This window comes from Malaya genurostris, chromosome 2, assembly GCF_030247185.1.
Source record: "Malaya genurostris strain Urasoe2022 chromosome 2, Malgen_1.1, whole genome shotgun sequence".
NCBI lineage: Eukaryota > Metazoa > Arthropoda > Insecta > Diptera > Culicidae > Malaya > Malaya genurostris.
The window spans coordinates 124651393-124664945 of NC_080571.1; the positions used below are offsets into that span (position 1 = coordinate 124651393).

Sequence of the window (13553 nt, forward strand, 5' to 3'; positions counted from 1 at the left end):
TAGTACGTGGTAACTATAAGGTCAAGTATTAGCGAAAAGAATTTTGAGTTATTATAACAAGTAAGAATTTCGATAAATTTCATTTCTGAAATCCATTTCATTTCTGAAATACATGTATCCATATTTTCTGCAGATTGAATCAGTGGAAAGGTGAATTTCCTGATGGCTTAATGTCAAACTTAGTGATTTCTTAGCACACAAGGATCGGGAGGCAAGTTAGTAGTCTTTGTTACGTGCCCAGTGTGTATAAAAGAGATAAAGGTTGTGCGGTTTCCATCTCATTCCTGGCCGGTGTATACCTTTGCACAGAACTTACACAAACACAACAAAAAGTTCCCAAAATACTATCCAAAAAACGAAACTTTTATTGTGAATACGACTAGTTTACTATGGGGCGTCTTTTCAAAATTTACCTTCTGACTCAGATAAATCGTTCTACAAAAGTGGTATTGAAATGTTAGAACGGCGCTGGAATGATTACGTTGCTCTCGATGAAGATTACGTTGATGAATAAAGTTAATTTTTAACCAAAAAATCGTATTCTCTTTGTTAGGTCCATGTATTAGGATTAGAAACAGGTGGATAAATTCAATTTGCTTCTATGATTGAGGGCAGTAAATTCACCAAATGCAGAATACAGAAACGTGTAACATATTTTCAAATATAGCAACAGGTCACAGATTTCCTTGGCAAGAATACCGATAATAGCACACTCACACGTACAAAATCTCGACAGTTGTTTTTTATATGGTAATGGATTTTGTCAGACGTCAGGCGAAGGATTACGTTAGGAAACTAACAGCCGAAAACACTCGAAGAGCAACGAGTGTGATATTTATGCGCAGGTTTGAAGGTTATGATTTTATGAACGGATTCAAGCACAATGTCCAATAATCAGAAAACATTACATGGATAATATGTTAGTTAGTGAGGTGTCGGAAGAGGTTGTAATTGAGCTTGCAATGACTGTGCGGCACAGAAAGTGCATTCGAGATCAGAAACTGGATGTCGAACTCTCAACCTGTCACAGCGTGTGGTGCGACACATCGAATAATCGATTGAGATTCAAGGTATCTTGGATGCGCTTTGATGAAGCTTTGCTGTTGGGAATCGTTCGGCCAACTAAAAATAAGCTTCGAGTTTTAATGGCCTTGTTTGATCCGCTAGGTTTGATCTCTAACTATCTAATGCAAACTTAAAAGGACTCTGCAGGAAGTGTGGCGTTCCGAAGTGCAGTGGGGAGAATTGATCAAAGATAAACAGTTCGAAGCATGGAACACTGGGTCGCACTTCTTCCTTATTTGGAACATGTAAAAATCCGCGATGCTTCCTTAAGCAAACGACGGCTAACAAGTCAACCGCGATTCAACCACATGTGTGTGTTCATGCTAGCGAGAACGATATTGCAGGCTAACAGCAGATGGTTTAAAGGTTTTGGCCTCCGGTAGTGCACAAGAACACTGTAACAGACAAGAAGCTACGTGTTCTCTTTCATAATCAAGTGTCATCATCAGTGAACTCCGCTAGTAACTTCTCGAGCTGGAAACGACTGTTACGTGTGATCGGGTAAGTAATTCGATTTGTGACAAACCTTCAACCTCGTGCAAAAAGTTTTTCTCGACGAAGTCACCTTGTTACAAATTGAAAATCAGCAATCGGAGTCGTCGAAATCTATATCGAAAAGTAGTGCTTTCTTTGTACTAACAGTGTGCTAGGTTTCGCAGGCTGCGACAGGATAATATACAGGGTCCGGCACTCGAAGTGTAACCAACTTCAGACCTTCGAGCCTGGCGTCAAGGTAAATGCGACATATTATCGGGAAAGTATTCTGGAGATTGCTTTGAAGCCGTGGGCAGACAAACATTTCGGTGGCAGACCATGGACGTTTCAGCAGGACTCGGCACCGTCTCACAAAGCTCGAGTGAACCAAGAATGGCTGAAAAACAACGTTCCGAACTTCATCACGTCCACACAATGGCTCTCGAATTCACCAGATGCGAATCCAATGGATTATTCTCTTTGGGCCATTTTGGAGAGCAAAGTCCGAACTAAAAGATACACCAGTCTCGAGGCATTGAAAAAAGTTATTGTCCGCGAGTGGGCCAAAATACACCTGCAAGTCACATTCGGGCAGCTTGCGATTCGTTTTTTGACCGTCTCAAGGCCATAGTCAAGGCAAAAGGTGGTCATATCGAGCAAAAGTGAATTGATTCTGAATTTTGTATTATTTTTACACATTTTGTACTTTGAATTAAGTAAAAGTAATTTTCCAAACTGAATTTATGGCCTTTTTAATTGGTTACACTTCGAGTGCCGGACCCTGTACGACGAACTAAATCCTCGTAGCTTCGACGTCGTAGCGCTGCAGGAGCTTTGTTGGATGGGACAGAATGTGTGGAAAAGCGGACATCGAGCGGCTACCTTCTACCAAAGCTGTGGCACAACGAACGAGCTGGAAACTAGCTTTATAGTGCTGGGCAAGATGTGTCAGCGAGTGATTGGGTGGCAGCCGATCAACGCTAGGATGTGTAAGTTGAGAATTAAAGGCCGTTTTTTCAATTACAGCATCATCAACGTGCACTGCCCACATGAAGGGAGACCCGATGACGAGAAAGAAGCGTTCTACGTGCAGCTGGAACAAGCCTATGACGGCTGCCCACGCAGAGACGTAAAAATTATCATCGGTGACATGAATGCCCAGGTAGGAAGGGAAACAATGTACCGACCGGTAATCGGGCCGAACAGCCTGCATGCCGCATCGAATAACAACGGCCAACGGTGTGTCAACTTTGCAGCCTCCCGAGGAATGGTAGTCAGAAGCACCTTCTTTCCCCGCAAGGATATCCACAAAGCTACCTGGAGATCACCTGACCAACAGACCGAAAACCAAATCGACCATGTTTTGATCGACGGGAAATTATTCTTGGACATCAACAATGTTCGCACCTACCGCAGTGCGAATATAGATTCGGACCACTACTTGGTTGCTGTATGCATGCGCTCAAAACTTTCGACGGTGGCTACCCAACGTCGAAACCGAACGTCGCGGTTTAACATCGCGCGCCTCCGGGATGCTGGAGTAGCCCAAGATTACGCGCAGCAGTTGGCAGTGACACTACCAACGGAAGAGCAGCTTGGTGCAGCTACTCTTGAAGATGGCTGGAGAGACATCCGTTCTGCCATAGGTAGCATTGCATCAGCAACACTAGGTACGGCGGCTCCGAACGTAAGGAACGACTGGTTCGACGACGAATGTGAACAGTTAGTGGCCGAGAAGAATGCAGCTTGGGCGAGCAAGCTGCAACACCGGACGAGAGCAAACGAGGAGCGATACAGACAGGCGCGGAACAGACTAAACTCGGTATCCCGTAGAAAAAAGGGCCAACAGGAAGACCGAGATCGCGAAGCGATGGAACAGCTCTTCCGTGCTAATGACACAAGGAAGTTCTACGAGAAGGTGAACCGTTCGCGCAGAGGCCATGTGCCACAGGTCGAGATGTGCAAGGACACCAACGGGGATCTTCTCACGAACGACTGTGAGGTGATCGAGAGGTGGCGGCAGTATTTCGACGAGCACCTCAATGGCGATGTGGCGGAATACGAAAGTGGCGGCGCGGTAACGAACTTGGGAACGCGTGCCGAGGACGGTAGACTGCCGGTCCCAGACCTCCAAGAAATCAAGGAGGTGGTAAGCCGGTTGAAAAATAATAAGGCCGCTGGCGTTGACCAACTACCAAGCGAGCTACTAAAACACGGTGGTAATGCACTAGTGAAAGCACTGCACTGGGTCGTTACCAAGATCTGGGAGGACGAGATTTTACCGTAGGAATGGATGGAAGGAATCGTGTGTCCCATCTACAAGAAGGGCGATAAGCTGGATTGCTGCAATTACCGCGCGATAACTCAGCTGAACGTCGCCTACAAGGTATTCTCCCAAATCTTATACCGTCGACTTTCACCGATTGCAAACGAATTCGTGGGACAATATCAGGCAGGATATATGGGCGAACGCGCTACCACGGACCAAGTGTTCGCCATCCGCCAGGTGTGCCCACACATCACTTATTCATCGATTTCAAATCAGCCTATGACACAATCGATCGAGAACAGCTATGGAAAATCATGCACGACTACGGATTCCCGGACAAACTGACACGATTGGTCAAGGCTACGATGGATCGAGTGATGTGCGTTGTTCGAGTATCGGGGATAAACTCGAGTCCCTTCGAAACTCGCAGAGGGCTACGACAAGGTGATGGCCTTTCGTGTCTGCTATTCAACATTGGTTTGGAGGGTGTGATAAGAAGAGCGAGGATAGACACGAGTGGCACGATTTTCAGAAAGTCCGTCCAGCTACTTGGTTTCGCTGATGGTATTGATATTATAGCACGCAACTTTGAGAAGATGGAAGATACGTACATCGGAGTAAAAGCTGAGGCCAAGCGGATCGGACTAGACAAAGTACATGAAAGGCAGGGGCTCGAGAGAAGATAACGTCAGCCACCCATTACGAGTTCTGATTGGTGGTGATGAAATCGAAATGGTCGACGAGTTCGTGTACTTGGGCTCACTGGTGACTGCCGATAATGACACCAGCAGAGAAATTCAGAGACGCATATTGTCAGGAAATCGTGCTTACTTTGGATTGCGCAGGACGCTTCGATCGAGCAAAATTCGCCGTCGTACGAAGTTAACTATCTACAAAACGCTGATTAGACCGGTTATCCTCTACGGGCATGAGTCCTGGACAATGCTTGCGGAGGATCAACGCGCACTAGGTGTTTTTGAACGGAAGGTGTTGCGAACCATCTTCGGCGGAGTGCGGATGGAAGATGGTACGTGGAGAAGGCGAATGAACCATGAACTGCACCAGTTGCTGGGAGGATCAACCCTCGTCCAAACGGCCAAGGTCGGGCGGTTACGGTGGGCCGGGCATGTTGTTAGAATGTCGGAGAACAACCCGGTTAAAATGATCCTCGACAATGATCCGACCGGTATAAGAAGAAGAGGCGCACAGCGGGCAAGATGGATCGATCAAATTGAAGACGACCTGTGGACCCTTCGCAGCTACCGAGGCTGGCGGCGAACAGCCATGAACCGAGTTGAATGGAGACGCCTCCTGTATACAGCAGAGACCCGCGTGGTCTACGACTGAAAGAATAAGAGTAGTAAGTGCTTGTAGTGAAAGGGAGAGTCGGCACTGTTCTATTCTTAATAAAACGTGTAATATGGTTTTCAACAAGACCTTTATTTTATACTTCCGATCACTTCTAACGCTTTCTACAAACTAACTTGAAATAAAAAAATGGCGTCGGCCAAGTGTAGTTCAATCGAGGGGCTACTAAATAGTATAACATCATCCTCACTTTAACAAAAAAAATTACTTGAATTCAACATGAAAATCTTTAAATTTAGTTGGTAAACGTGACGATCTCTTTTGTCTATGCGAATGATTTGAAGGAAGTTCACATTGCTCGTCAACAGGTGGAAGCATATTATACTCTTTCGTTGGCGATTTGTTTGGTGGCTGAAATCCCGAGGTCGACGACGGTTGTACATTGTTTTGTTGACAGCTGACAAGGAGGTTAGACGAATCCGTCGTGTTGCGCAATATTTCATCGTTGTTTCGCTGATCCAAATTATTGTTTGTTGGATTTATTTTTTCATAACTAGACGACGCGACGGGTTCATTTCGTGGTTTCAAATGAATCAGGCTACGGCGATAGTTAACTCCGTCCACATTTACCAAATACGAACGTTCGCTTAGACGATTCATAATTTCACCAGCAGTCCACAGCTTTGATACTTCTGGATTTAATTGAACAAAAACGGGTGAACCAACTTTAAATGACGGTAAGATTCGAGCTTTCTTGTCGTAGTATTGTTTATTATTTTTTCTGTTTTCCTCTATAGAAGCAGGCACATTATCGATTACTTTTGGCAAGAGTTTCATGCTTGAAGATGGAACACCACATCTCGTTGAACGGGAATATAAACGGGCGGTGGGACTGGACCCAATTTTGTTCGGAATGTTTCTCCAATGGAGAAGTGCATACCAGAAGTCTGTTCCTGTTTCTTCTGTTTTTTTAAGTAAACGTTTCGCAATTTTCACCGCAGCTTCAGACTTGCCGTTTGCTTGCTGATGATGCGGAGCTGATGTAACATGTTCGACGTCCCAGTCACATACAAATTTCATCATTTTTTGGTTTACAAAATTTGTGGCATTGTCAGTTAGAACTCTTTGTGGTATACCATGACGAGCAAAATTCTGTTGACATGCTGCGATGACTGATTCTGGTGTTAAATCTTTCAGAATATCCACTTCGAAGAAGTCCGAGTAATGATCAACTGTGATTAGGAATTTTTTGTTGCACCCATGAAGATTGTAGAAGAACACGTCCATAGACACTATTTGGAATGGATATACAGGTATTACATGGCTTAACATAGGAGGACTAGTTTGGGATGACGCATATTTAGCACACACGTGGCACTGTTTGACAACATCTTTAGCGACTAGTATCTTTCCAAACTGAAACTTTGTTCTCACGAGCGTTTTTTAGAGCGATTATTTTCTTGACGAATGTAAATGTAACGTTTAGATTTACACCCGAACTTCTGACACCATGTTCTATTCTTAATAAAACGTGTAATATGGTTTTCAACAAGACCTTTATTTTATACTTCCGATCACTTCTAACGCTTTCTACAAACTAACTTGAAATAAAAAAATGGCGTCGGCCAAGTGTAGTTCAATCGAGGGGCTACTAAATAGTATAACAGGCACTAAAAAATCCAGCAATCGAAATTAGGAAGACAGAAACTGATGTAATTGTGACAGTACGAAGAATGAAACTGCGTGAAATTTTCTTACATAACCACCTGTTTAATAAGAAAATGTTTGAGTTCGACCCGGTGGATGTCTTACAATGCCACCATTTTCGCGTACATACAACATAAAATATGCATTTGATGAGAAAATTACAACACAATTTATGTTTGCAATGAGATATACGCCCTTATTCTGAATAACAACGTATTAGTTTTTCGATCGAATCCTATAGCTACCTTTGATTTTGCTAGCGTTATTAGGAATACGAATGAAATACGATCGAAAAAACAATACGTCGTTATTCAAAATAAGGGTGATAAACTGATGAAAAACGATAGCATATCTGACGAATCGCTACTTGAATAATAATGGCAACAAGGGACGCGGACGAAGTGACCTCACATCCACATCGTCCCTCCGTTTACCCTTACGGCACATTAATTATGCAAAGAATGGTGCAATCCTTGGATTGATCATTTGATACTCATATTTCGCGAAGTCAATTTAGATGTTTTTTTTTTAAATATGGTAATCACTACCCAAATAATATACGATATTTGTGATATTCTGGCTCGCGTTGAATTTTAAAATAATTGTATATAGTTTGCGAACGACCGGTGCATGAAAGATCCATTTTGGTCGAGTGTTTCGACCGACCGGTAGTTTCCAAAAACTATCGAAGCGAACTTCGAAAGTGAACGATTTCGGCTGTTTTGCAAATCTTTTAAAAATTGTTATATTTCAATTGAAAAGGGCAAAGTAACGAAATTTGAGCATGATGGACGATTGTTCTAACAAAATTAAAAAAAAAGCTTATTTCAAAATTGGTTTTATTTAGCGTACTTTCATATAGATAATACTCTCCAGTGACAATTTTTATTACATATTCTATGTTCAATATCACCATACGATTGTTTCTCACTAATGCACACTGTCGTATAGCGGAGGATGGAACAACAGACGATATAACTCATTTGATTTCAGTTTGTGCATCATGATTTTATATTTACGTTCTGTCGTTCACATTACCAGTTGAAAATCCATAAAAGGTACTTTGATATGAGTCTACTATCACTACAAACAGGAGGATTGTGTGGTTATTGTAAAAAGGAAGGTCTCCACAATCGCCTGTTCAATCAAATTTTCCTAAATAGATTTCGCGTTTGTACAATCACTGTTATAGTAATGATTCCAATTACTATTAAATTAAAATGCGCTGCGAATTTGATCTTACCATGCTAAAACCCCTGTATTATTAATGCAGCATTTTATTATACAAGTCACAAGTAGACAAGTTTCTTCGCAACATGCTTCGTGTTTTGAGATATAGCTTGCGAATTAATCGTGAAGAATATCAAATTGCATTTTATTCAAACATAAATTTTGTTTCGGTAAGGTACCTAGCGCTAAATAAACATAAATTTTGTCTACATAAATTAAAATATATTACCAAACAAATGAAAAGTTAATAAATATTCCTAGAACTTCACATACCCTAACATTCTATGCACGTTATCGGTTTTGTTATGCTAACTAATAAGCTTAAATCAATTATTTACAGGGATATAAAATTGTACGTAAAAACTACTAGTGGCTTTTAGTTGGCAAATAAGTAGCAGTCGGGCAGTCGTTTAAGGTTTTATTACAGCATCGTTATGTATAGAACTGAACATAGTATTTTCGCAATATGAATTATAAGAGTTTTGTAACAGATCCTTTATTCACGCGAAAGAAGAAGGCGTTATTTAATTAATTTGACTAGAGTTGTTATAAGGCCTAAAATATTTATAATGAAATCGTATTTCAACACCTGCTCCCTTCGCATTTAAAAAGAAAGTTTGCAACATCATTTGAGCAAAAAGAGGATGGCAATGGCGGTGCGTATAAATGCGATATCTGCTATTTTAACTGCAAAGTACAAGATTAAAATAAAGTAATCTTCGTACTGTGGTCTGTACTATTTATTGTATAACACTGGGAAATGAATGAACACCTACTTTAGTAGCTTGACGAATACTTTCTTGTTACTTATGTTTTGAACATCTTAGTCGTGATTTGTTAGATAAATAAACGTAAAATGCATTGTGCCTCACCGTGTTTACATAAAAATAAGAATATGAATTTATAAACACTTTCCTATTTACTTGGACATTGAAATTCAGAAATGTTAGCTACTTATCAGATTCAAACTTACATAAAACTGAGGAATCTAACCATAATTGGTTACGTATTAAAGGTTGACTGCAAGTGATATCAAACTGCCCAGTTGAATCTCATCACATTTGGAACGAATACAGCATTAAACATACTATCATTCACAAAAAGAGCATCTATCTATAAATATATGCACATCTCTTTTTTAACATTCTCTTTCAAACCTATTCTTACATTCCATGAAACTTTTGGATTGTTGGTATAAGTTAAAAATAGGTATTAAAATATACATATTGTATAGCTAACTTTAATCAAATCACAGCAAATCGGCGAATAATCCGCCGAACCAAGCCATCACAAGCGGTAAGAAAAACAGCAACAGGGCTCGTCGTATCGACATTTGTGGGACTCTTTCACTACCACTACCGGTAGTGGTCACTGTTCCACCACTACTGCTGCTACCACCTTCTACGACCGGTGTAGTTTTATGACTGGTGTAGTCGAAATCACTATTGTTACTGGTGTTTTCCCCTTCACCAACACCCGCTGGCTGGCCTGATACACTGGGGATATGCGACCGTTCGTCTACTTCTGGCCATGGTCCTAGCCCTGAGCCTGCATCTTCTTCTTCGTCGTAACCGCTGCCACCACCAGATCCACTTCCGTAGTAATTGTCTTCTGTAAAGGAGGAATCATGATATATTACACGGATATGCATCTTGTTTCTTCAGTAAATAAGTGCAACATACTTTGAGCAAAAATAGATTAGGGAACATATTAGAAAAAAAATAATTACCTTGGTCAGTCCATTCAACATCATGTCCATTATAAGCATTTCGTAGCTGACTAATAGCAGTGCGTAGCGTGTACAGTTGTTGTTGTACTATTGCACTTTGTCGAGCATTCGCCGAACGATTTGGGAATTCAGGATTCTTTTCGGTTTCAGAGGCCACCGTGTGTAGATAACTAGAAGAAACATCATAAATTAATTTATAAATTTATAACAGATAATATAAACTTTACCGATCAATGGTATGGCCATTCCAGCAGTTACCATCGCTATTCGGAAGAGCGGCAACCTCTTCGTTATTACACAGCATGTACGGCAAATTGGACCAGAACTTTTTCGAGTCCTTCACGCGCTGTCGAATGTCTTTTACCAGTCGATCAATTGGTTCTCGATTACCATCTTCATCCTCAGTCTGTTTCCGATTATTTTTTCTACGATTGCTTCGGTTAGTATTGACATTTTCGCTCTGTATTTGATGATGACTAGGCGGGCTATTGTTGTTCGTGAATTGAATCTCTCCATTGGAAAATTGCACTGGTTCGTATTTTAATTCGTGACTAGACGAGTCCTGTGCTGATCTCTTTACTAATTGTTTATCGTTGAACACATTTTCTTCCCCAATAATAAAAATATCACTATCATCTTGTGCATATCTCTTAATCTGAGGCTGTTCCGAGCTACGTTTATTTTTCAGTGGTTTCAATTCGGAGGAAGAATCAGAACCTGTTGATCTTCTCCGACGCCCCAGGGTAGGTTTTCCACATCCTTGAAACACACGGTTAGAAATATCTTGGCCAGTTTCCTGCGAATATAATACAATAATCAGTAATGCTATTGACTATGGAAAACATTGTAATTAACCTGAAAATTCATGATAGCCTCTGAGATTTTTATATTAATCGGCTCAACAACCATAACAATGTTGAAAGGACCCAGCAATCGATCGGACACACGCTCCATTGTAGCCACAAACGAATCCCATTCTGTGTCCAACTCGAGGTAATTTTGTAGACAACCCTTCATCACGTTTACGCAATAAGACGAGCATGGTTTTTCCAGAAACCCTGCACAAGTATTACATGTACTCATTTTTGTCAACGCAGCTGTACACTCAGCTGTTAACCGTACCTGCAGAAGAACACAGAAAACGCATTGATGTAGGATGAATATAAGCGGCCCTTAAGCAGCCCTTACACGTGACAATATTATTAGCAGCCCTTAAGCTGCCCTTACAATATTATTGTCAATACAAGGAGTATTGACAATACTTTTGAGCGTGTAATGGAAACTTAATTGGATTGACGAAAATATTGTCAAAAAATCAAAACTGCTCATCAATCCGACAATACTTTCTCTCCAGAGAAGAAACTGTCAAATATGTGCAATGAACTCTTCTCTCAATGTTTCAATGTTCAGTTGCAATATTTGAAGCTTCAAACGCTTGATTTGTTCGAAAAATGCGGACTCAAGTTACCAAGTCAATTGGATTGACGGTATTGACAATACTTTGGATTGACAATAATATTGTCACGTGTAAGGGCTGCTATATGAAATGCAAAAAAAACAGTGCTTCTGGTTTGCTTATGCAAGGGTTACTACCTGCACGGGCCTAGCGAAATTCTTTAACATATTTTTTGCAAATCAAAGTAGCGGTAAGTATATATGAAATTGATATAAGTAACCCCCTGACCACCCTATTTGTTTTAAGTAAAACCGTAACCTAATATTGAGAAATTACAAAAACCGGTTTCGGAGAATAATTACACATCTTTGTTTAAGTGGCTATGGCAATGGTACATACTTACATTAATCATATTTTTGGCAACTTCTGCAGCTGAGTTTAGCGCTTGAGCGAACGTGCGAGTCGCTACAAACGATCGTTTTATTTGAACCGAAAGCTTGTCTGGGACATCTCCAAAGGGCTTCAGTTCCTTCATATGTTCACTCACGCACCCAAGATATCTACAAACAAAACATAAATGCTACAACTATAACAATCCTAATGTTTGTAACAATCGGTAAATACTCACTTAGTGTTGAAGGTGTACTGTGAATTGAGGACGGTGAACATTTTCTGATACAGAACATTAAAAAATGAATCCATAGCTTCACCCAAGTCAACTTTACCATTTGCATAGTACCGCTCCAGTTCAGTGAATAAGTCAGCAAAAACATACGCATTCTGTTCATAGATCGTACCGTACGTTCTTTTGAACATTGCGTGGAATTCTGCTTTTGATTCAGTAAGCAACAGTTTGAAGAAATCTGTAAATGAAACAGAAATGTTAGTTATTGTATAGACGTTTTCTGATAATTAGTTCAAGATGCAAGAGATCAGAAAAAATATTGTTATCAAGTACTATTTGTTTGCTATTAGAGAAACATGGTTTTCAGTTATTGAAATATTTGCATTAGTTTAAGAGCATTGAGATATTTCGCATTTATTAAAATGTTCTCAATTTTTGGCAAACAATTTCATACAGTTTTTCGATCGTATCTATGTATGGCTGCAGAAATACGAGTGGTTCTCATGAGTCAGTCATTTCCTTCAAGCCTAGTATTAGTTTTAATAGCTCCTCCTTCCCACTTGATCTAAATTTCCACTAATCATGATGGTATAGAGCTATCTGCCTTCGAGTAACATTCTCGCAGTCTTTTTTCGCACACTGTCAGCATATTAACGTTTGGAAAAGTAAACATTTTTGCTTTGCTTCCTTTCAATAAAATTTTAGATAAACACATAAGATAAGAGAGAGAACGAAAACCTGACAAACCAATATTCACGAAATTTGCATGGAGTCGATTTGTGTGCCGAACCTCTTTCATCATCTGTGTCCGTCTCGTTGCCTCTGGTGTAGAGTATACGTTTACTGTCGTACAGCTTCTAGCAATCTGTGCGCGATAGCCTCATAAATTTGTATACATTTCATTTCGATAATTGAAATAATATGCTAATTTCCCTAATATTGACAAACGATGAGCGCGCGTAACAAGTTGACTGTGTAATCTAACACAAACGAAAGAACAAGGACTTTATGCACAGCAGCGATGTTGTTCTGATTTTCTGTTCAACTTAGACGCGCTCAGTCGGTGTGCTAATCTGGGAATGGTCATCTTTAGGTGCTGGGTGGTGCCGTTCATGATGCGCCGGTGTCTGGCTGCGTTAAAACGAAAGCTTGATTTTCAGTATTCAAAATACTTGATTTGCATACGAATGTGTAGAAAAACCGCTTCTTTTGACTACATTTTAGCTACGTTTTGTTTCAGAACAGTGCATCGGATAGCATCTAACCACTTAATAACAGGTTTATCCTCAATAGTAAGTATTATATCTCAATCAAATTCAGAAAATTGAATCTTCTTCGCGTGTATTGAGACTTAGATGACGATGAGCAGTCTTCTTCCGATTTATCCATTCGTTTGTAAATAACAGATAGTTGCGTCAATGAATGGAAAGTAATAAACCGTAGAGCTCATAGATACTTACATGCGTTGATCAAATCTTACAAACAACAGAACCAAATATCAACTACTAGACCTATGACATCGGTTAGGTGTGGTATGAAAATTCATCTGTCTATTTTTATTTGGGAGCAGGGAAAAGCCCGTTGGAGCTGAAATTTACAATCTCTCTCTCCAGCAGGCATAAAACCTCCTCATCTTTTTATATCACCAGATTACAAAGATCCAACAGATATATTGCTTAATATGATAATAATGATAATTATTGTTGCTTCCAAAAACTGTGTCGTAGTTAGTTTCCAAGAGCACTTAAAA

General features: G+C 40.3%; 1 protein-coding gene across 1 annotated transcript in view; it reads right to left on the reverse strand.

The window, feature by feature from the left end:
- Window positions 1–7645: 7645 nt before the first annotated feature.
- Window positions 7646–13553, reverse strand: part of LOC131427668 (glypican-4) — a 57805-nt gene continuing 51897 nt past the window's right edge. Inside the window, exons 3-8 of the mRNA XM_058591063.1 lie at window positions 11807–12041; window positions 11582–11738; window positions 10638–10904; window positions 10010–10578; window positions 9783–9952; window positions 7646–9664 (exon numbers count right to left, since the gene is read on the reverse strand). Of these exons, the coding sequence (XP_058447046.1) occupies window positions 9303–9664; window positions 9783–9952; window positions 10010–10578; window positions 10638–10904; window positions 11582–11738; window positions 11807–12041 (1760 nt within the window). The 3' untranslated portion in view covers window positions 7646–9302. The remainder of the gene's footprint in view (window positions 9665–9782; window positions 9953–10009; window positions 10579–10637; window positions 10905–11581; window positions 11739–11806; window positions 12042–13553) is intronic.